The sequence below is a fragment of the Neomonachus schauinslandi genome, chromosome 5 (genome assembly GCF_002201575.2).
Source record: "Neomonachus schauinslandi chromosome 5, ASM220157v2, whole genome shotgun sequence".
Taxonomy (NCBI): Eukaryota; Metazoa; Chordata; class Mammalia; order Carnivora; family Phocidae; genus Neomonachus; species Neomonachus schauinslandi.
The window spans coordinates 6,507,909-6,530,426 of NC_058407.1; the positions used below are offsets into that span (position 1 = coordinate 6,507,909).

General features: G+C 55.4%; 1 protein-coding gene across 3 annotated transcripts in view; it reads left to right on the plus strand.

Moving 5' to 3' along the window:
• Nucleotides 1–14,967, plus strand: part of PACSIN2 (protein kinase C and casein kinase substrate in neurons 2) — a 134,391-nt gene extending 119,424 nt beyond the window's left edge. For 2 of the 3 annotated variants that reach the window (XM_021687456.1, XM_021687457.2), the window contains exons 6-11: nt 2,200–2,375; nt 4,030–4,150; nt 6,883–7,004; nt 9,130–9,252; nt 9,685–9,881; nt 13,198–14,967. In XM_021687456.1, coding sequence (XP_021543131.1) covers nt 2,200–2,375; nt 4,030–4,150; nt 6,883–7,004; nt 9,130–9,252; nt 9,685–9,881; nt 13,198–13,310 — 852 coding nt within the window. In that variant the 3' untranslated portion in view covers nt 13,311–14,967. Of the gene's footprint in view, nt 1–2,199; nt 2,376–4,029; nt 4,151–5,592; nt 5,599–6,882; nt 7,005–9,129; nt 9,253–9,684; nt 9,882–13,197 lie in introns of all 3 variants that reach the window. The other variant, XM_044915314.1, reaches the window with a different exon arrangement.
• Nucleotides 14,968–22,518: the final 7,551 nt, after the last annotated feature.

The window sequence follows — 22,518 nt, forward strand, 5'->3', positions numbered from 1 at the left end:
AGCATCCTGTTACCACTGGGCACCTCAGGGGCTCTGGGGAGGTTGCTGTGTTGTTGAAGAATCCCAGAGAAGTGCTTGCTCTCCAGGCGCTGGGTGTTTAACCGCAGCAGCATGCCTTGAGGCCTCTGAGCTCGTGATCTCACGCAGGGCCTCACACATAGACACGGGCAGTTGACGATGACGATGAGGGGTAATCAGAGGAGTTGGTGGCACTCTGTTCCTGCTGGGAATGTCCAAATTCTGGAAAGGATAACCTTTTCCTGGGGTCACAGAGGACCCAAGGCCAGCCAGGAGGCTCAGAAGCAGAACAAGGAACAGCATATAAGGGGGGGGGGCGGGGAGGGGAGGCTCCAGGCAGTGGGTGGGGCCTGTTAGGGAAGTCTTTCAGAAGAGGGGTCTCTGGAGCATAAAGGGGAGTTTTCCAGGGCATGAGTCACAGCAGGGTGTCTGGGACGGAAGCAGCGTAGACAGTAGATTTGGAGTCTCGAGTGAGGGCAGAGCTGCTTCAGGGATGTGGCAGGGTCTGGGGTCCCGAGACCTGGCCTTGATCCCGAAGGCGGGAGGCTCAGCCCTTCCTCAGAAGTCCACAGTGTCGTCAGAGACAGAAAAGCAAAGTTCCTGGGTGGCCAGCCCATCTGCCCGTGATCCCCCCATTTCTCAGGGTCTCCATAGCAGGAAGGCTTACAGTAAATATGGCCCCAGCCCTGCCGTCCCTCATTTTGCCCCAGGAGGCTCCTTTGGTCCTGCCCTATTTCCTTTCTGGTAAAACCCCTTCTCGAGGCCAGTCTCGGGCTGAACGGCTATGTAGGGGGGAGTGGTGGGCTGGAGGACAGGAGGACAAGGACTTTTTTGAATGCCTACTTCGTGCAGCTTGATGCCCTTTGTCTGTCACCTCATTTAAATATCAGACTGCTGTGATGCAGAAGTACGGCATGGTCAGCTCCGTTCCAGACCACCACAAGAAAGTGAGCCAAATGACTGTTTTTGGTTTCCCAGTGCACATAAAAGCTATGTTTACGCAATAGTGTAATTTATTAAGTGTGCAATAGCATTACATCTAAAAACAGTATACACACCTTAATTAAAACATACTTTATTGCTACAAAATGCTAACCATCATCTGAGATTTCAGCAAGTCATGATCACTAATCACAGATCACTATGACAAATGTAATAATAATGATGAAAACTTGAGATACTGAATTACCAAAATGTGACCAGAGACACGAAGCGAGCAAGTGCTGTTGGAGAAATGGCATTGGGAGACGTGCTCCACGCAGGTTTGCCCCACACCTTCAGTCCGTAAAACACACAATACTGTGGAGCGCCATGAAACGGGGTTTGCCTGTACCTCGTTTTCTGCAGAGGGAAGTGAGGCTGTCAGAAACTCAGGTGCCAGGACTCACCCCCCAGGTCTGTCTGGCACTCAGAGCCCGAGATCTTGCCCAGAGGTATCTGCTGAGTCACCACTGCTGTGGGCAAGGTCCAAGGCTCAAGGGGGCCCCAGCACAGCCCTTCCTCAGGGAGAGGACACGGATGGATGCCATGGGCGCGAGTCAGCAGGGCAGCGGTGCTCGAGACCATGCACCTTGGGCTCCAGAGTGACTGCCCCTTCCCCAGCGTCTGCCTGTTTGGGCCTGGTACTAGCTGAGAGGCCTGGCACATGCCAGGAATGTGGTTTGCAGTTCAGAAGTGGAGGGCCTGGGACTTGAATTTGAAAGTGGAGTCCATCAGACTCCAGTGCTTGTGCTCTTTGTGCTTTGGAATCTGTGGAGGCCTGAGAAGCTTTCCCCAAGGATGACCTCAGTGGTGGAGGTGGCATCGAGATGAGCCTGGGGGGCCTGGCCATGTGGGGTGGGAAGGGCGTCTTTCCGAGTATTTTCCCAGCCCAGATTGGGTGGAAGCACCCTTCGGGAGTAGAGGTAGAGCATGAGTCTTCTGGGCTGGAACCCGAGGAAGTAGATCCTTGGATGCCGGTCACAGCTCCTCACCCTGCTCATAAAGTCACTCAAAGTGTCTGCTTTAGTATTGTCAACTGATAAGTGGGCCTAGATGCTGATGAATTCAGAAGTGGCAGAAAGGGACAAAGGCAGGTGAGGAACAGGGTGGTGTAGAGCCTGGCTCGCTTTCTCTCCGTCAGAGGGAACCAGGGTGAATGGAAGTGAACCTTCATCCTATTGTGCCTGGATTCTCTTGTAGACCAGAGAGAAGTACGAGAAGTCCCTGAAGGAGCTTGACCAGGGCACGCCGCAGTACATGGAGAACATGGAGCAGGTGTTTGAGCAGTGCCAGCACTTTGAGGAAAAGCGTCTGCGCTTCTTCCGGGAAGTTCTGCTGGAGGTTCAGAAGCACCTAGACCTGTCAAACGTGGCCAGGTGAGTTTCCATTTAGAGAAAGAGCACATCACCATGAGGTCAGTGGAAAGTTGCTTCTGAATAAAGCTCGATCACTGCTCTCCAGACTTGGGATGGCAGTGTTCGTCAGAAGACCTTCTCTCTGGGGGCTCCGGCATGGCTCAGTCGGTTAAGCATCTGACTCTTGGTTTCAGCTCAGGTCACGATCTCAGGGTCATGAGATCAAGCGCTGTGTTGGGCTCCGTGCTCAGTGGGGAGTCCGCTTGGGATTCTCTCTCTCTCCCTCTGCCCCCCACCACTCTCCCTCTCAAATAAATAAATAAATCTTTAAAAAAAAGGGGGGGGGGGGGCGCCTGGTTGGCTCAGTCGTTAAGCATCTGCCTTCGGCTCAGGTCATGATCCCAGGGTCCTGGGATCGAGTCCCACATTGGGCTCCCTGCTCGGCGGGAAGCCTGCTTCTCCCTCTCCCACTCCCCCTGCTTGTGTTCCTGCTCTCGCTGTGTCTCTGTCAAATAAATAAATAAAATCTTTAAAAAAAAAAAAAGTTAAGTCCCTGGTTAAGTCCTCCTGCCCAGGGAGGGACCTTGTGCTGAGCCTGTCTGCAGCTGCGTGGTCGGCCTGTGCCAGGCACCCCACCGCCTGGGACGGCTGATTGCTGGCCTGAGCTGGGTGGCCTCGGGCCACGCAGTAAGGTGGGCCACGCGCTGCTGGCTCTGTGTACAACAGTCTAGGTCCAGGTAGGAAGGGAGGGCCACAGTTGGTGTATTTGAAATGAAGCCAGGAACATCTCTCTATGTTTCCTGGGCTGGTGTGCCCTGTCCTCAAGACTGTCTTACTTCGAAGCCCCTCCAGAGGCCCCTCCTCTTAGAGCAGCTACCTGCTCAGCCCTTGACTACTCAGGGGTCCCTTGGACAGCACAGGCCCTCGGACTCAGCTCTGGATCATGACATGGAGGCTGTGGTATTTCTCCTGCATTTGCCTTGTCTGTGGTCCTGTGGTGCCTCCACAGGGCCAGAGGTCTGGGCTAACCATGGATGTGGACTTCAGTCATCCATATCGCAGAGCCACGTAGAAATGACTCACGAGCTAAGGCTTTTCGTTCGTAGGAAATTACATTCTCTTTGTCTCCTGCACAGTACAGCGGGAAGGAACAATTACTGTACAGCCACTCTGCCAGGATTTAATTAATGCTTATGACAGTCTATAAAGTGGGTGGCATTGTTCCCCGTCTTACGGGGAAACTGAGGCCGGTTGTAGTGGATTGACTTGCCTGGGGCTACACGGCTGGCTGGGGTGGGGTGTACATGCCCGACCTCGGCTGGCATGCCTGGCCTGAGCCCTCAAAGCCAGCCTGGGGAGTAGACGGCAGAGTAGTGTCCGAGGGCTGCCAGAACAAAGTACCAGAACCCAGTGGCTTATGACAGCAGAAGTTTATTCTCTCTCTCAGTTTGGAGGTGGGAAGTCTGAAATCAAGGCATTGGCAGGGCCGTGTTCCCTCTGAGGCTCTCGGGGAGGATCGTTGCAGCTGTCTGTCTGCTGTCAGTCCTTGCCTTGTAGACACATCGCCCCCGTCACACGGCCATCTTCTCTCTCTGTCTTCACCTGCCCTTCCCTCCGTGTGAAGTGCCCATCCCTGCCTTCCAGGACAGTCATGCATCTCCTCTGTCTGATTTAGCTACAAGAACATTTACCATGACCTGGAGCAGAGCATCAAAGCTGCTGACGCGGTGGAGGACCTGAGGTGGTTCAGAGCCAACCACGGGCCAGGCATGTCCATGAACTGGCCACAGTTTGAGGTAAGAGGAGGCTGTGCCCGTGACCCCCTGGGCCCACAGGATTGAGACATATGCTATCTTTTTCCTTCCAACCCAGTGTTGGCCTTTGCCCTGCTTATGAGGCAGCCTTTAAGCATGGCTACTCTGGGATCCAGGTCGATGTTGAGAGTCCCGAGGGCACTCCTGAAGGGCCTTCTGAATCTCAGTGAAGGTGCGATTATGTTCTTTCTAGTTAAGAACTTGGATGGTCGCTTGTTGACCATCGGCGTTGTCTTCTCAGGGTGAGTCCCAGGAGCCGCCGGTTCCCTGCCGCACCCTGCAGGATGGCTGCGAAGTGGGCTGTCACAGGGCACACCAGGCCTGGCGGCCTCGGGTCGGGGGGGGAGAGGGGGGCGGGTTATGTGTAGCTCTTCTTACCCTTCGCATGAGGGACTTTTCCTTGTTTCAGGCAGTACATTCAGCTAATTTTGGTTCAGAATTAACTTTTCTCTTTTCCTGATTTCATGGGTCCAAGCTTCCAGTATCTTTACATGCAAAATATGAGGGCCTGGGGATCTCGGGTCTCTTCCAGCCCCCTCTGCCCCTCCCACCCCCACCAGGCCCTGCCACCCGCTTCTCTGAGGGCAGGGGTCTCCCCATCTTGTGGTAAAGCAGGGGCCAGGAAAGGCTCGGCAGCTGCCTTCCAGGGAGGGTGCCTTGTGTGGGGGCCGAGGGGCTTCCCGTGCCTCGGTGGCCACCAGGGCACTGGCTGCACTTACGTCTGATCTCACCACTTGGCAGCCGTGGGACACGGAGGAGGTCGTTTCCGTGTATAAAATGGGGGTGACAACAGCACCCATGTCCTCCAGCAGCTGGGGGTCCATGCTGGCCCTTGGCCCCATCTTAGTCCACAGTTGTGTCTGTCCTCACACATGCGACTCTGTCTTCTGGAGCTTCTTCTCAAGAAAGCTGCTCCGATGGCAGCGTAGGTCCCTGCAGCTGAGCACACCCCCTGCTCTGTCTTTAGGACATCTGCTCCCAACAGGACTGTGCCCCTTCCACGGGGGCACTGGGACAGAGTAGTGGAAGTGTCCCAGAGGGGAGGCACAGAGGCCCCCCCCCCCCCGCCCCTGGCAGTGGTGCCCTGGAGGAAGCGAGTTGGTGTGTCCTGCGCACAGAGCAGGATTTCACCCGGCACGTGGTGTGTGCTGCTCCGGAGGGCCTCGGGAAGCCACCGGCGAAATGCGCCCCCCCACACACCGCGCCCAGGCCCTTAGGGTTGTCCACCAATACCCAGAGAATGGAATAGTCTGGAAAGGAAGACCTGACAGGCTGTCTGACGGCCAGAGCCCACCGTGGCCCTTCTCTTGTGGATCCTGCAGGCTGGAAAGCAGCGCCCACATGTGGCTCGTGCTTAGGGTTCTTAGAGGATCATGCTTGACTTTCTCTAATAAAATTATTTGTTTTTATTTTACATGCTGCAGGATGAAGTAAGTTCCTATTTTCTGGCTAATGTATAATCCCAAACCTCCTGCAGTGTGTGTCCGGCCCGCATGGGTGTGTGTGTGTGTGTGGAGGGTCCACAGCGTGGTTCTGACACCGTGGGCCAGCGAAAGAACCGGGGCAGCCGTGCTGCTCTGCTGTTCCTTGTCCACACTAACAGTCAGCCCCTCCTTCCCAGGCTGGCCAGGGCTAGATCACATGGGCCCTGGGGTGCCGCCCAGTCAGGATAGGTTTATATTCATACGGTCTCTCTGAGTCAACTTATGTCAGTTGAGAAAATAATTAATAAACAAATACGTGACCAGGGTCTGGAGCCAGGGGCCCAGGTCTGCCACCAACTCTGGGCAAGTCACCTTTTCTTTCTGGGCCTCAGTTTTCTTGTCTCACAAGCTGGCAAGTTATTCTTGATGTTTCTAAGAAGGCTTTAACCCGGGCCAAGCTGTGGACTCAGTCACACCAAGGGTTAATTCAGTTAAGGTTGTTTGGTGAAGGGTGGGGTCAGGAGGGAGAATTCATTAACCATGTGCATGCACACACCTTTCTGGGAGATGATATCATAGCCCCTTCTTTCCTTAACCCACTTCCACTGTTTCTCAGTGCAGTCGATAAAAGCTGTTAACATGCTGGGAAACTGGCAAACCTTTGGGGAGGTCAGCGCTTTACTTTGCTCTGTTAGTCCCGCAGCCGGTGCTGCCAGTGAGGGCCCTGATCCCTGGAGACCCGCATGGTGGGCTAGCTTCCCTGCCCCCCCCAGTCATGTGATACCCGGCCCCTGTCGTGTATGCACCCCATGGTGCGGTCCCCATGGCGCAGGCTTGCTCAGGCCCTGCGGCCAGTTCTCCTGCCCCGCTGGGAGCCAGAAACAGTTTAGGGAAAGCTGGGAACTGGCTCCTGTCTACTTTGGAAGGCTCAGGGACAGCTGGTGAGGCCTCTGGCGACCCCTACTGGCCGGAGGGGGCTGGAGGCTTAGTGCCCTGGGGGCCGGGGCAGGATGGGGCAGTTCCTGGACGTCTGAGTGCTGGCTGCTCAGACTCTCCTTCTGGAGACTGGGCCTCCACAGGCTGGAGTCCCCACCTGTGGCAGTGAGGAGGGGGTAGCAGGAGGGTGCCAGGAACCTGAGGTCGGCTGGGGAATAAGGCAGACTGAGGCCGTGGGGCTACATGTCACGAAGTGTGCAGGGCAGGCCACTGGCCGGCTGGCCGGTGTGTTAGACTGATGTGGCCTCAAACAAACGAACTTCCTGTTTCTCTCCCTCGGTGCCTGCTGCCCAGGAATGGTCTGCAGACCTGAATCGAACCCTCAGCCGGAGAGAGAAGAAGAAGGCTGCTGATGGCGTCACCCTGACAGGCATCAACCCGACAGGTGACCAGGCTCTGCAGAACAAGCCCAGCAGGTGGGTGCCGGGGCAGCTTCTGTCCCCTGGGATAGGTCCCCCGGGTCCTCTGTGTGGGCCAGACGCTCCTAGCCCGGATACCTGGGAGACTCCCCAGTGAGGCCTTGCAGGGAACCCCACGGGTGTCTTTCCAGATGATGCTCCTTGGGCATCCAAATTCCGCTGGGCAGTGGCCTCTCTGGGGAGGATCACTTAATGCTAGAGCTGTGGAAAGATCCAGAGAAGGGAGGCTTTGCCACAAACATGCTTGGGGCCCCAAGTGAGGGCAAGAGGTGATGTCAGGTACTGGTCATTGTGTGTCCCCAGGAGTACACACTGGCAGGCGGAGGTCACTGTCAATGCCGTCCTTTGGGCAGGTTCAGGTATCCCGGCCAGGTTTGTACTTCCCTGTCCTGTATGCAGGTGCCTGATTTGGGAGTGGGGGGGGCAGTGCAGGAGATCAAAGTGTCCCCCCTTTCAAGTCACCTCTTTGATGAGAGTGTTGGTTATTTTACTTCTGACTTAATTGTTTGCTGAAACCAAGTTTGGGTAGCAAAAGTGGCACTGAGGTCATTAGACCCTCCTGGAAAGTGTGTGCTAGACAAGGCCTGCCCCCAGACCTCCAAATCCCAGCAGATAGGTGTTACTCTCCTCTGCAGAACTGAGGCTGCCAGCTTACCCCCCTGGAAGCACTCCCGCCCCGCAGGCTCTGGGCCCAGAGGTTTCCATGCCACAAGTAATAATGCAGTTCATGGTTGCTATTTCCTAGGAGGGTCAGCGCAGGTTCTGGAGGCCTCTCTGGAGCCCCGGGCCCTGGAGCCCCTACCTGGGCTCCCAGGCCAGGCATGGCCAGTGGTCGTTCAGCTGCCGTGTCTCTGTCTGGGCAGGTGGGCTTGGTGAAGTGACCGGCGCAGTAAGCACTGTCCCAGGGATGAGGCTAGTACCTGTGTGAGTGGGGCAGGCCTGGGGGGTGGGCACGAGACACCACTGCAGGGGTCGGGGAGGAGGGTCTAGGAGAGTCTAGGCAGGCCAGGGCTGCTGCACAAATTCGGCTTCCTAGCACCAGAAAGAGAAAGGTGCCAGGGAGGGAGGAGGGCCTAATGGTCTCAGACATGCGGCTCAGGCGTAGGCAGCAGGCAGCCTTGGGTCCCGTGCCCCTCACCTGAAGCCATGAGGTAGTTGCTGGCCACTTGGGGTCCGTGGTAGCATTTGAGGCATTTTCTCTCCTGTTCCTGCTCCTCCCACCCCCAGCTCTGTCTGAGCCGCCCATGCAGCGCTCTGAGTGTCAGCAGCTTGCAGCCCGACTCGGGGGCCCTGAGGTGGTGTGCGCTCCGCAAGCCCTGCCTTGCAACTGAATCCATGGTGTGGTGCCACGGCTCGTAGGGGCCCGTCTTTCTTCTTTACCATCTTGTTCCGCATCTGGCACCTATGGTCACTGCGTCCTGGCTGTCAGTCCGCAGCCTGGGCCCGAGTCGGAGTTCTGCCCAGTCCGTCCCCTCTGGGCCTGGCACACAGTAGGCGGCTGACACGGTTATGCGGATGGATGTTCTCTCTCTGGAGCACGAAAGGGGTCCTAATGTCTTACAAAGGGTTGTTCAGCGGGCTTTGGTGCTGATTTTGGAAGCTCTGGCCCCAGAAGAAGCAGGGAAGAGGCCGCTGGAACCTTGGTAGTCAGAAGGAGGGGACTGCTGTGCTGTGGGGTCTGGGGAGCTCCAAGAGCCTCCCTCCTGCTCTCAACAGCGGCTCCGAGCCTCCCAGCCTCTGAGCCCCACAGGCCTGCTGCCAGCTCACGGCATCAGGAGTAGGGGCCAGGTCGGGAGGACGGTGGGGAGAAGCGGCAAGCCCAGACATCGCTTGTGCTCCAGCAGCCTCCTGTCCGCACCCCGGGTCTCCAGTTCAGGGTAGACTGTATTCAGAGGCAAGGACAGGGAAGTGGACATGTTCTCTCCTAGACGTTTTAAATGTGTTTAACCACCAAAAAAATATCACTGTTTTTGCTAACTGCTCAAACAACATATCCTCCTCTCTGGCAAGGAGCCGATCTGTCCCTTCAGACCCTGGCCCTGTGATCCTGCAGCTGGGAGCACCCAGGACCGGGGTGGGGTGCCGAGCTGGGGTCCCCTGAAAGCTCTCTCTCTCCCGGTAGTGACCTTAGTGTCCCGAGCAACCCCGCACGGTCAGCGCAGTCACTGTCCAGCTACAACCCCTTCGAGGATGAGGACGACACGGGGAGCACCGTCAGTGAGAAGGAGGACATTAAGGCCAAAAAGTTGGTGAACAAACGTTTCCCTCTGGTTTCCACCTCGCTCGCTCTCTGTCTCTCCTCTCTCTCTGTCCAGGCTCTCGCCCCTTGGCACTCAAAGCAATGCATGAGGCCTGCAGGAGGTGGCCCAGCTGCCAGCTGGTGGACAGTCTCTGGCTTCTCGATTTCTCAGTGGGCGGGGAGGGGGCACCTATTAACAATCTCTGGTTGCTTTTTCTCTGTCCTCCGTTAACCCTCGCCGAGGCCCTGGCACACCACCGCAGGAAGACGGGCATGCTGGGTGGCCCTGCGGGGAGGCTGACTGCGCTGTGATGCTGAGGGGCAGTGCTCCTGCGGAAGGGGGCCCCCGCCCAGCCCCAGGGCTGCCGGCTCCAGGCAGGGCCTCGTGCCTCTGCCAGCCCCGTGCTCAGGGCCCTCCGGGGCCACCCTTTCTTGCAGCGTGAGCAGCTACGAGAAGACCCAGAGCTACCCCACTGACTGGTCAGATGATGAATCTAACAACCCGTTCTCCTCCACGGATGCCAATGGGGACTCAAACCCATTTGACGAGGATGCCACCTCGGGGACAGAAGTGCGGGTCCGGGCCCTTTACGACTATGAAGGGCAGGAGCATGATGAGCTGAGCTTCAAGGCGGGTAGGTGGGCTCCCTGGCTGGCATCTGGGGCGAATGCTTCCAACCTGCTGGGGGGAAAGGTTTGGGGTTTTTTTCTTTTTTAAGTCTGGAAAATTCCTGCTAGTTCCCTTTATGGGTTCTCCCCCCACATTTCAAAAGCAACAGATGCTCCGTGCCAAACCTTAGAAGGTGCCCTGGTGCTTTTGCCCAAGGTGCCACCCCTAGTAGGACTGAGGGCTGGGCACAGCAGGGCACTGGGGCAGGAGATGCTGGTCACCGGCACCAGCCAGGTTTCCCAGGTGCTCCCTGGAAGCAGCCAGCCTTGCGGGTCCCCAAGGGAAGGCTTTCTCCAGAGACCCCCAGCTGGCAGAGGGGCCCTTGGTGAGTCACCTGGGCCACTGGAGCCTCGTGTTAGGGCCGTGCCTTTTGAACTTCCTCCCTGTAGGCACGTTGTGTACATTCTACCACCAGCACACCTTTGTTGCCAGTACCCAGAACTTCTGTTTTACAGAACACTCTGGACCCAGATTATGGGAACTCTGTGCACACAGATTTTCTAGCCTTTGTCTTTTTTTTTTTCTTTTTTCTTTTTTTAAACGCTGGTTGCAATTTGCCAAAATGAGTTTCAACCCTCAGTTTGAAAACACTCTCAGAGCCTGTCAGAGGAAGCTCAAGTGGCCTGGTGCCAAAGTGGGCCCACAGAGAGCCAAGTTCTTTCCTTCTGCCTTGGCCCCTCCTCAAAGTCACCCCAGATCCACTATCCACCCCTCAAACCAGGAGGCCGGGCCAGAACTCAACCAGCGCGGGCTGAAAGTGTGCTCCTCCACTCAGGCCGCACCTCTGGGTAGCTCCCCGCGTCCATCTGGCTGTGGGGCAGAGGGCCGTGTCCATGCTCGTCGGCCCCCTTGCCCTTGTGCTCAGCAGGCCGGGCAGATGGCCCCAGACACTCAAGCCCAGGCTTGGTCACCAGGCGTCCCTGGCCGGTTGTAGAAAGTTCTTACGCATTTCTTATGCACCTGCACACATCTTTGTCCAGTTTCTGACCTCTCGGGGTCATTTGCCCCCTTCTTTGTCTGTTGATTTATTCATTATAATTTCTAATTCCTTCTCTGTCTCACCTGTTGGATTTGTCAGCAATTTTATGGACATAAATGTTTCCTTCTGCTCTGAGTGAATTTTTTTTTTTAAAGATTTTATTTATTTATTTGACAGAGAGAGCACAAGTAGGAAAAGTGGTAGGCAGAGGGAGAGGGAGAAGCAGGCTCCCCGCTGAGCAGGGAGCCCGATGCGGGGCTCGATCCCAGGACCCTGGGATCACGACCTGAGCCGAAGGCAGACGCTTAACAACTGAGCCACCCAGGCGCCCCTGCTCTGAGTGAATTATTAAAAGCAGTCTGACTGAAACCAATGTTTTAAATCACCAGTTCACATTTTTACAGCTAGAAAGCTTCCCTCTTCACTATGTCTGTTTTGTCCATTATCTTTACTGCGCTCTTCGCCCCGGCCAGCGCTGCTTTCTTCTCTCCGTAGCTCTGGTGCCCTCCACTCCTCTGGGTCTCAGGCATCTGTGGAGCCTTTCCCTGGGGCCCTTTCCAGCCCGTGTGAGCATCACAGAGCTGGTCTCGCCGTGCACCTGCGAGCCTGGCTGTGTGCAAGGGCGCAAAGAGAGAAACGCCAGTTGTCCAGGGACCCGCAGGGGGCAGGAGGGACAGGAGAAGTTGGAGCTTCCCCCCCCCACCTTTTTTTTTTAAGATTTTATTTATTTGATAGAGAGCGCATAAGCAGGGCAAGCAGCAGAGGGAGAGGGAGAAGCAGGCCCCTCTGAGCAGGGAGCCTGACGTGGGGCTCAACCCCAGGACCCTGAGATCATGACCTAAGTCAAAGGCGCTTAACCGACTGAGCCACCCAGGCGCCCCTGAGCTTTACCCCTCTTGGCGCTCACTTCCCCCCCCCCCCCCGTGTTCGCTGCTGATGTTGCTGAGTTAGATTTGCATGGGACTGGTACTGCTGGAGTGGTCCAATGGCAGGAGGAGAAGCCATCCCTCACATGGGAGTGACGGCAGCTCTCCTAACCGGTGGCTCACTGCCTGCTGGGCACCACCTGGCTCCTTCCCTGCTCCAACACTGAGTCCTCCCAGCACCCGGTCGGCAGCGGAGGAAACCAGGCCCCGGGGCAGGGCGCCTTGCCCACGAGCCCCAGCCCTGCGAACCGGTCCCACAGGCACCTTCGTCACTGTCACTGCTGCACGAAGTGGAGGCAGGGAAATGCCAAAGCAGGGCATAATTGCCTGGGGAAGAAAGTGCAGCTAAGCCTGCAAAGGGAACCCGAGAAGTACAAAGCTTCAAGCTGAACAAAAGGCAAAAGCTGTCCTGGGCTAAGTCTTCCACCCCTTCCCTGCTCCCGAGAGGGCCTGAGCTACGGGGTTCCCACAGTGCCCCTGCAGGCGGTCCTGGGCCAGAGCCCCAGAGCACTGGACTGCTCTGTCCGCTCCGAGTGGGAGATGCCAGACCCAGATCTTCCAACACCACGGCCCTGACCACACCTTTGGTCTCCGTCCCCTGTCTGTCTCCTTGAAGGACCAGGGCTCCATCTGTCCCTCCTCATCAGGGTTCCTCCTCCACTACGTGGGCCCGGCCTGAAGTCGGGGTTCCTTCATGTCTGAACAGATGAGATGAGTCAAACCACAGTAACACACAGAGCCATGGGGAGATTCCAGAACTCTGCCGATGGCTTCCGTCTCACTGTGTTGAGAGGGGCTGATTTCTTTAAGTCAGAGGATAAATGCCCTGAGCTGGGGTCCCTGCCCCTCCCACAGCCTACTCTGGACACAGATTAAATGAACACACCCGGTCAGCAATTTTGTGGACATAAATGCAGGACTGAGGGCTGGGCACAGCAGAGCAATAAGTGCTGGAGGAGAGAGATCTAAGATCAAGCGGGAAGGAGGGGGACAGCAGGAGAGGGCGGTGACGGGGGAGGCATGGGCCCTCTGAAAGCATTCCTCTGACCTGGCCTGGAACAGTCGGGAAGCACAGGGCCTGTGGCATTGAATTCTGCAGTCTCTGTGGGAGCTGCTTGCTTTCGGGTCCTTGCGCGAGCGAGATGGTGGTCTTGAGACCTCTTGGGGGCCCCTACGGCTGGCTAAAAGAGCAGCTAAAATTCAACTTAGAGAAATAACCAGGTCTGGCGCAAGAGAATGCCTGCTCCTCCCACCCAACTTAGAGGCCCTCTGTGGGCCAGGGTGGGGGCTAAGCCGCCAGGGCACTCTGACCGGGTGGTGGGTGGTCCATGTGTCACCCGGCTGCTCACCAGGACTGCTTGCTTCTTGTCTTGAAGGGGACGAGCTGACCAAGATAGAGGACGAGGATGAACAGGGCTGGTGCAAGGGACGCTTGGACAACGGGCAGGTCGGCCTGTACCCAGCCAATTACGTCGAGGCGATCCAGTGACGGGCCAGCCGGCTGGCTGGCGCAGAGTGGAGGCGGGGGTCCCAGGAGCTCCGTTGGCCGTCAGCCCTGGACAGCGGCAGCCTGGCGGCAGTCGGCTATGTGAGCATCCGCTCCTTTTCCTGCAAGACGTGCTGGCTCCGTTGCTCTTGGCTTCCTGGTGTCTCTCAGAGGCAGACGAGCTGGTCGTTTCATCTGGGACTCAGCACCTTTCCGCATGCCGTGCAGACGGAGAGGTCCGAGCGCCGGAAGACAGTACAACAGGACTCACCCCGTACCCCCATCCTGCTCACTCTGCGTGTCGGCTTATCGTGGATCTGTCTGTTCTTGACCTTGTCTTTCCTCCTCTCCTCTGAAGCAATGGTGGGTTCCATTGATTCTTGTTCCGCTGATTACTTCCTCTGACGCGTCCCATCACCCGCAACTTAAATGAACAAACTTACGTGCTATTTTCTGAGTGAAGACGTCGAGGTTTTTAATTTAAAGGCTGTGTACAGTTATACTTTTTTATATACCTGTTCTTCCATTCATTTATACTTAAATTATGGCACAGATTGATATACACCGGTCTTGAGGAAATCTCTCTTTCCGCGCTGGGCCTGGGGCAAGCCTCGAGAGCCACAGTTCCCTGAGACAGGCGGTGCTTGAGGCCCGAGAGGGTGGTGGAAAGGTGGGGAACGCGTCCGGCTGGATTTCTGGTGTGAATGCCCTGTGCATTTGGGGCATCCGCCATGAGTTCCGGAAATAACCTTACGTAGTACTCCAGATGTCCCCGTATTTAAAAACTATTTTCATTCTATTTGTGTTTAAAACTTTATTCTTGCAAATTAACAATTTTATCAGTGATTTGAAAGGTTACAAAGTAAGAAGACTAACTTCTCAAGCACACGCATCTGTAGATTAAGATGCTTTCTATTAGACTGTCATGTCTTGGTGTATATCTGTATATATTATTTGATATTCAGAGAATCTAAAGAGTTCGTCTACTGTTTTAGTGAGATTTAATGGCTTTTGACAGTGGGTTTAATTTGTAAACTGCTTAAAGACTGTGATATTCGGGCACAGGCCTGGCTGGTCGGCTGGGCCTCCTCTGGGCTCCGGGCACGGACCTGGGCCTCTCTGGAGTGGGGACAGCTGTTGGGACGCCTGTCCTCGCTGGACAGCTGTGGGTCCACCTCCCCACCAGCCTTAGTCCTTTCCGTAGCAGAACACTGTAAAACCTCCCGTGTCTTTCCAGCAGCTGCAGATGCCAGCCCTCCCAGTCCCTCGCGAGCACACGAAAGCTGGGTCTCACCCCAGAGCACCGGGGTCTCTGAGCGGCCTTAGTCATCGGGAGCAGATGTGCTGGGGCAGGAACTACACTGTAATCACAGGGCGGGGGAGGGAGGGAAGGCGGGAAAACCTTTATTTTGTATAACTCAGACACCAGTGAAATGGCCACCGCCATCACAAGCTATGCATTTTCTCAGTGTTTCCAGTGAGCTTGATGTCTTGCTTGGAAAGTGGATGTGCGTCTGTGTTCGTCATGAAAACTTACCAGCAGAAATCCTCATTCCTTTGCTACAGATTTACCAAAAATTGTCAAGTCTTTTCAGTTAGGAGTTTCTTTAAATGTATAGTATTTTAGAAAAAAAAAAATCAATAAACAGTTGATCTCATGAGTGTCACTGTCCCCGAGCTGTGCGTCCCTCACGCTCATGTCCGCTGGTGGCCGTGTCTCCGGCAGCGTCTTCCATCTCTGGAGCTGGGCGAGATCCCGGGCGCACCACCGCTGCCCGAAGGGCCCTGCGCCCTGCCAGTCCGGAGGTTGGGGATGTGAGGCAGCGGAGCCCCTCCAGAGGCCCCTCTCCCCGAAACCTGCTCCTCTGTGGCCCGGGCTGCCCTGGTGTAGACGCTGCCGCCTCCTTCCCCCGCCCCGAGACCCAAACACAGGACCCAGATGGGAGACCATCACCTGGGCTGCTTCAAACACATTCCCTGAGCGCCTGCTGTGCGCTGGGCCCTGTGCTCTGACAGTATCTGCAAATAGCGTGCCCATCTCCGGGGCGCCTGGGGGCTCAGTGGGTTGTCTGCCTTCGGCTCAGGTCATGATCCCCGCGAGTCTGCTTGTCCCTCTCCCTCTGCCCCTCCCCCCAGCTTGTGCACTCCCTCTCTCCCTCCCTCTCGCTCGCTCTCGCTCGAATAAAATCTTTTAAAACAAAAGCGTGCCCATTTCCAGACATCCCTGTGTGTCGGCCGAGTCTCCCTATTCCATTTTACAGAGAAGGACATGGAGGCTCCAAGAGCCATACTCCGCGCCCCCCCCCCCCCCCCGCCAAGGAGTCCCTGCTGGTCTGTGGCACTAAAATCCCTGTGGGATCCTCCCGCCTCATTGGGGTGACCTGAGGTGGAAGAAGGCCAGGGCAAGGCCAGAAAGGGGAGATGTGAGGGCTGCCGCAGCCCGACACGCCAAACCCCAGGGAGGCTCGTCCAGACAGGTGCCGCTCCTGGGCCGCGGGCCCTCAGGGGAGCCAGGAGGACGAGGCGGGCAGCTGCCACCGCAGTGCTGCTTTGCCCCGCTCAGGAATGGCGGAGAAGAACCTTGTCATCTGATGGGTGATGGGGCCCCTGCTCTCCACTTAGGAGGAGTTGGAGCCCATCGGAGCTGCCCGCTGCCCAGGGCGGACACGGCCCAGGCTGGCACAGACACAAGGGAGGACAGCGGAGGGGCGGGTCCGCAGGCTCCTGGTTCGCACAGCCTGAGCTGGGCCGGCTGGTCCCGGGTGCCTGGGGAGCTCATGTACTGTCACGACCGCTGTGGGGGAGGCTGGAGTCACCCCGCTTTGCAGAAGACGACACAGAAGGTCCGGAAACTCAAGTGCCACAACTTGCCCAAGGTCCCATGACAGAACTGCAGGATTCTTGAGGGCAAGCCCTTCCTCGCCCCCCTCCACTGGCAGATAAAGGGGGGCATGGGGGGAGGTGAGCAGGAGGAACCCTCCAAAGCCAGGAGGAAACCACCTCTGCTCAGCGGGGCCCCTTCCCCGCCCGTCATCTGAGAGCTCCTGCAGGAAGTCCCGAAGGGCCCTCACTGCCCACCTGCCCTCTGGGGCGAGCTCCGGAATCCTAACTCACCCCTCAGCTTCCCCAGGCAAGAGCGGTGCCTGTCTTCCTGGTTGGAGGGCTGGAGGCGGGTGAGCAGGGCCCCAGGCACCCAGGGGGCGTAACTGTTACCGTGGTGATAAGTGATAACCAGCTCCTCCTGGTCCCCAGCCAGAAGCTTCTGGCCTTCTTGGCTGCCCCTCCCACACCCTCCACGCTGGGCCACCAACTCCTCTTTGTCCCTCTGTCCTTCCCTTCCCCAGAGCCACTGCTTGGGGCCAAGCTGCTCCTTCCCCCCAATCACTGTTATGTGGGCACCACCTTCCCGGGGCCCGGGGCCCTGGGCGGCCTGCCCAGTCCCTTCTCCGCAGCAGAGGGTAGGAGGGGGTATTTCATCTTCCTGCCCGAGCCCCCAGGGCATGCCCAGAGGGCAAGCAAGCTCCAGTGAGTGACCCAGGCAGAGGTCTGGCTCTGCGGCAGCTTGAGCTAAAATACTAGGTTTTGTGAGTTCCCTGAGAGAGGACAGAGCAAGCCTCTGTCCTGGGCTTCACTGCAGGCCCTTCACCACCTAAGCTCGTGAAAGGCCTCTCCCTGCGCCTGGACAGGTGTTTGCTGGGTGACCGGCGGGTTTGGGCTCTGCCAAGGCCTCGGGTACTAGCGGCAGACATAGAGGGGACCACTTACAATCCATCAGAATGGGGATGGGGAGGTTGAGAAGGGCACCCGTGGGCCACTTGACCAACCCCCTCCTTGTCCATGGGGAAACAGGCCCAGTGAGGGGCAGGAGTGACTTGCCCATGGTCAGAGTGAGTGGTTGGGGGAGCTGAGCATGGCCTGACGCTGAGTAGCCCTTCCTGGCAGGGCATCAGCTGGCTCTCTCCCTGGGTCATATTCATTCACGGTCAATTAATTAATTAAGTAATTTACTTATTAAGATTCTATTTATTTAACAGAGAGAGATATAGTGAGAGAGAGAACACAAGCAGGGGGTAGTGGGAGAGGGAGAAGCAGGCTTCCCACTGAGCAGGGAGCCTGATGCAGGGCTCGATCCCAGGACCCTGGGATCATGACCTGAGCCAAAGGCAGACGCTTAACGACTGAGCCACCCAGGCGTCCCTCACTGTGCATTTATTGAGCACCTACTATGTGCAAGACTAGGTGGTGACAGGAGAAAAACAAAGAAGGACCCAAGTTTGCCTTTGGGGAACTCCAGAAGGTCAGGGAGGGTCCAAGTCACTTGGACACCAGTGAGGAGGGGGCAGGATGGTCCCCTGAGAGTGTACCTGGTGGGTTCTGGAGGCCCCCCTACAAGTCTTAGGAAATTAGGACAACCAGGGCCCCCAACCCAGCTCCAAGGCCCTTGGGGGCTCAGTACTATGGGGTCCTTGAGCTGTTCCCCCCACTTCCAGTGGGAAGCATCCCTGGCTGGCAAGAGGTCAGAGTGGACTACAAACTGGCTGGGGAGGACCCCCACCCCTGTGTGACCCGAAGCCCAAGCAAGTGCCTGAGCCTCACTGCATAAAGTGGGGATGACCTTGGGGGTGTCCAGAAGCGGGACACCTTGCTGGGCAGGCGCCTTGCCCTCGGCATCCCTTCCCCCAGACACCTGCAGGAGGTGCATGCCCCCCTCCGGACTCTGTTTTCCCTTAGAAGGGCAGGCAGTGACTTCTGGGCTGGGCCTCTGTGGTCTCTGTGGTGGGAGCGAGCAGCAGGGCCCAGGCCCCAGCACCCAGTGACACATGTGGGCCACCGTGGAGAGACCTGGGGCTGGGATAGAGGCGCTCTACTGCCCCAGGAAGGACAGACCCGGACCAAGCCGAATCTGGCAGGCCTCTCCTTGAGGTACAAGGTTATCCTACACCAGGTGGGGCCCCTGCGGAGCACAGAGTCAGAGGAACCAGGCTGACCCCAGCATTGTCAGGGGGTAGGCAGTTTCTCAGCCCACAGTTTCCAAGCAGCCTTGGGCTTCACATTTATCAGCCACATCCCAGGTCCAGTGCTGAGCTCCTGCAAAGAGTCATATGACCCTCCTCATTATGTATGCACGCCATTTTGCAGATGAGGAAACAAATCAGAGAGGTGGAGTGACTTGTGCGAGGCCGTATAGCAAGTTGGGGGCAGAGCTGGGGTTTCAATTCCAGGGCCTAACTCCAAAAAGCAGGTGCTGTTGTACTCCTGGAGGTCTTGTTACAACCTAGCTTGCTGGACCACCTTCTAGAGTTTCTGAATCACGAGGTTGGGGGTGAGGTCCGGAGTTTGCATATCTAACAAGTCCCAGGTGAGGCTGACCCACGGCCACACTTTGAGAACCACTGGTCCAAATAGCAAGAACGGGCTGCCCAAAGTACCAGCAATTCCATGTGCTCCTTGTACTTGTTCATATAACCAGCAGATGCTCCTAACCCAGCTCTGGGGCACGGGAGCTGGGTCCTGGGGACCCCGAGACTGATCGCCCACAGTCTGGCCCAAGGAGGTAGGGAAAGTATGTCCAAAGAGAGCCCAGGGAGCAAGGGACACAAGCCAGCGTGACATCCCATCCCTGACTATTCCTATGATGCCCGTGCAAGGGGCAGGGAAGGTGAGGTGGTGGCCTGGTGGCAGAAGGAGAGGTGTCCCCCCCGGGGTCAGATGGGCACCAGTGTCCTGATGAGCTGCCTGTCCTCGGGTAAGCCCCTCCCTCTGCCTGGCGCTCCGTTTCCTCATCTGGAAAAGGGGAACGTGGTTCCTACCTTTTCTCTTTCACGATCGTATGCGGTCTAGAGTGTGAGCGTGCTTGATAACACACACAAATCTGGGGAGCGTGGTTATGGAGGTAGTCTAACCCCGAATGCCAGCCCCACGCAAGCCAACCTCAGAGGGAGACTCCCAAATCCTCCCCCAACCGGTCACCCAGCACGAGCGCCTCCCCCAAGCCATGTATTCATCCATGTATGAAACTATGCAGGGAGGCTGGCGTTTCCACACCAGAATCTGACGGAAGATGTTTTTCTTCTCTGAAACTCAACGACAGTCTTACAAAGGCGTAAAAATGAAGCCGATGGTTAAAAGCGTGGACTAGGAGGTAGTATTCCCTGCACTCAGACTGGACTTCCTGTGTGACCTTAATTAGCTGCGTGGGCCTGACCGAAATACTTAAGCTCGCCAAGACTTGGTTTGCTCATTGATAAAACGGGAACAAGAGCAGTTAATATTTGTATTTCAGTCTGTGCCAGATCCTGTTCTAAACCCTTCAACGTTTATTAACTTTCTGGATTCTCACAGCGGCCCCATGAACCAGGTACATGTTATCATTCCTAGTTTTACAGGCAAAGAGCTTGAGGCACAGAGAGGTTAGGTGACTTGCCCAGGATCCAACAGCCGCCACACGGCCGAGCGAGCGATCAGACGCGGGTGGTGCAGTACAGGCCCTGCCCACTAGGCTGCGCTGTTGGACTGCGAGGGCGAGGATGCGCCGCTCCCCCCCGCCCCTCCGCCGCGGCCCCCCAGCGGCGCTTGTTCCGTGACACCTACCAGGACTAGAGGTCCCCACTAGGGAGCCGCCGGTCCTGAAAGACCCTCCTCGGGGCTCTGAGCAGCTCATCACAGCACTGGCCCGACCGCACTGTCAACAGCAAGCTCATCGGTGCAGAGCCCTTCACCTCTAGCCCCAGACCTTCTCTCTTTCACTCCTGGAGCTAAACGGAAAAGATAAAATGAAATCCATTTTGGCCCATCCAGTGAAATTCAGGTTCTATTGTTTCGGACCTCTTCAAATCCTTTGCGGGAAGGACTAGGAAAGGAACAAGGGAGAAGGGACGGATGAACAGAAGAACTGCATACGTAACATCACTCTCTTGGAGGAAAGGAGAACACTCTGATGGGCGGACACCGCGTGGCCCCCTGCGTGGCCCCTGGGGAGGTGACAAGCAACTGTGTGCAGCTAATCAGCCACCTCCAGGTCAAGACAGCCTGGCCGCTCCTGCCCTTCGATACAGCATTTTCCAATAACAGTGTTAATGATTGAAGCTCAACTGTAAAGGGAACAAAGGTTCAGATGGAAATTTGGAAACTAAGCAGAAGTATTCAGAAAAACAAAGCCACCCATGGTCCGGATGTCCAGAGGCAACACTGCTGATATTCCGGCGTATTTTTTCTAGTCTTTTTTTTCCATACGTGCATGTGTGTAGGGCATGTATTCTGTTGTGGTTGTCATCAACGTGCGTGTTTCACAAAATTGGGCTCATGCTGTAAGTGTGGTGTGGCACCGTGCTTCCTTCTCTTAACCTTTCACAAGCATTTTCTCACGTACCTAAATATGCTTAACTTAAAAATAGAACATTTAATGGCCGCGTGATATTCCATGGGCCATAAGTCCCATATCGCTGAGCATTTGCTTTGTTTCCCGTTTCTTTTTTCATTTTTTTAAAAATTTTTTTATTTTTTATTATTTGTTTTTATTTATTTGCGAGAGAATGAGAGAGAGCACGAGAGGGAGGAGGGTCAGAGGGAGAAGCAGACTCCCTGCCGAGCAGGGAGCCCGATGCGGGACTCGATCCAGGGACTCCAGGATCATGACCTGAGCGGAAGGCAGTCGCTTAACCAACTGAGCCACCCAGGCGCCCTTCTTTTTTCATTTTTTAGGTATAATTTACATCCAGTAAAATGCACGCCATTTAGGGTATGGTCAAGTTTTGACAAACACGTTGTCGTGTAACCACCACCACAATCGAGAAACAGAACTGTCCCATCACTGCCCAAATTTGTCCTGGCTCCTCCGTAATTCAACCTTTCCTTATATCCTTAGCCCTGGGAAACTGCTAACCTGTTTTCTGTTTCCATAGTGTTGCCTTTTCCAGAATGTTCTGTGAATGGAATCATAGAGCATGCAGCTTTGTCTTCCCTGCTTCTGCTTCACATAATTAATTTGAAATTCATCCATGGGGTTACATGCATCTGTGGTTTGTTCCTTCTTACTGTAGGTAGTCTTCGTGGAATGAATTCACCACGTTTGCTAATCCAGTTGAAGGATTATTTGGGTTGTTTCCAGCTTTTGATGATTACAAACGCATTTGTTATGAACATTCAGGTACAGGTTTTTGTATAAGCATAAGTTTTCGTTTCCTTTTGCAATTATTTTTGCTAATATTTTAATATTGCAAGCATTATAGCAATGAGCAATTTTTACACCCAATCCTCTATCCCATTAAAGGAAGTAATGGTATCAGCTTAATTTTTTAACAAATCAATCAATAACATCAACTCAGTAACAAGCAAATATCATTATTTAAATATTTTACCTTTTAAAATGGGGCATTTGTGAATTTCCAAGTGTGCACGGCCTGAGCAGTATTGGGGTTTGTGGAAATCAGGTAATGCTGCTCATGATTCCATGTATTCATTTTCAAATGAACCCGATCTGTACAGAAATGGCCTAAGAGATAGCATTCGCATGTTTTCTCTTCAGCCCTAACTAAAGTTCACTGGTGTCCTCCGGGGACAAGGGGCAAGATCTGTGCCTATTCCCACTTTGTGATTCATCGTATTACTGTCCAGGCAAGTCTAGTTTTTCCTTAGAGTGGCATCTGGCTTTCGGCAAGTTCCTATTTCACTGAATAAACTAAACTAAACGCTGTTTCACTTGGCCAAGGCGCACCAGTGTGTCTTCATAAAAGATAAATAGCGAGGACAGTACACAGCAATGTGGACCTGCCTCAAGGCTGGTTCCTTCTGTATTCTGTTATTCTTTTTTTTTTTTTTTTTAGGATTTTATTTATTCATTTGAGACAGAGATACAGAGAGAGAGAGAGAGAGAGAGAGAGAGAGAGAGAGAAAGCATGAGCAGGGAGAGAGGCAGAGGGTGAGGGAAAAGCAGGCTCCTCGCTGAGCCTGGAGCCCGATGTGGGGCTCGATCCCAGGACCCTGGGATCATGACCTGAGCCGAAGGCAGACGCTTAACCATCTGAGCCACCCAGGGACCCCTGTATTCTGTTATTCTTAAATCTGTAGCAATGATTTTTTGCTTGTCTTCTTTTGAGGGTGAGAGGATCTCCTACTCTCTTTTGGATTTGGTATCGTTGGGCTTTGCTTCTGCTCCTCCCTTGGCAGGAATGCATCTTTTCCCAAACCCTGAGGGAGAGTTAATTTGCTGCTT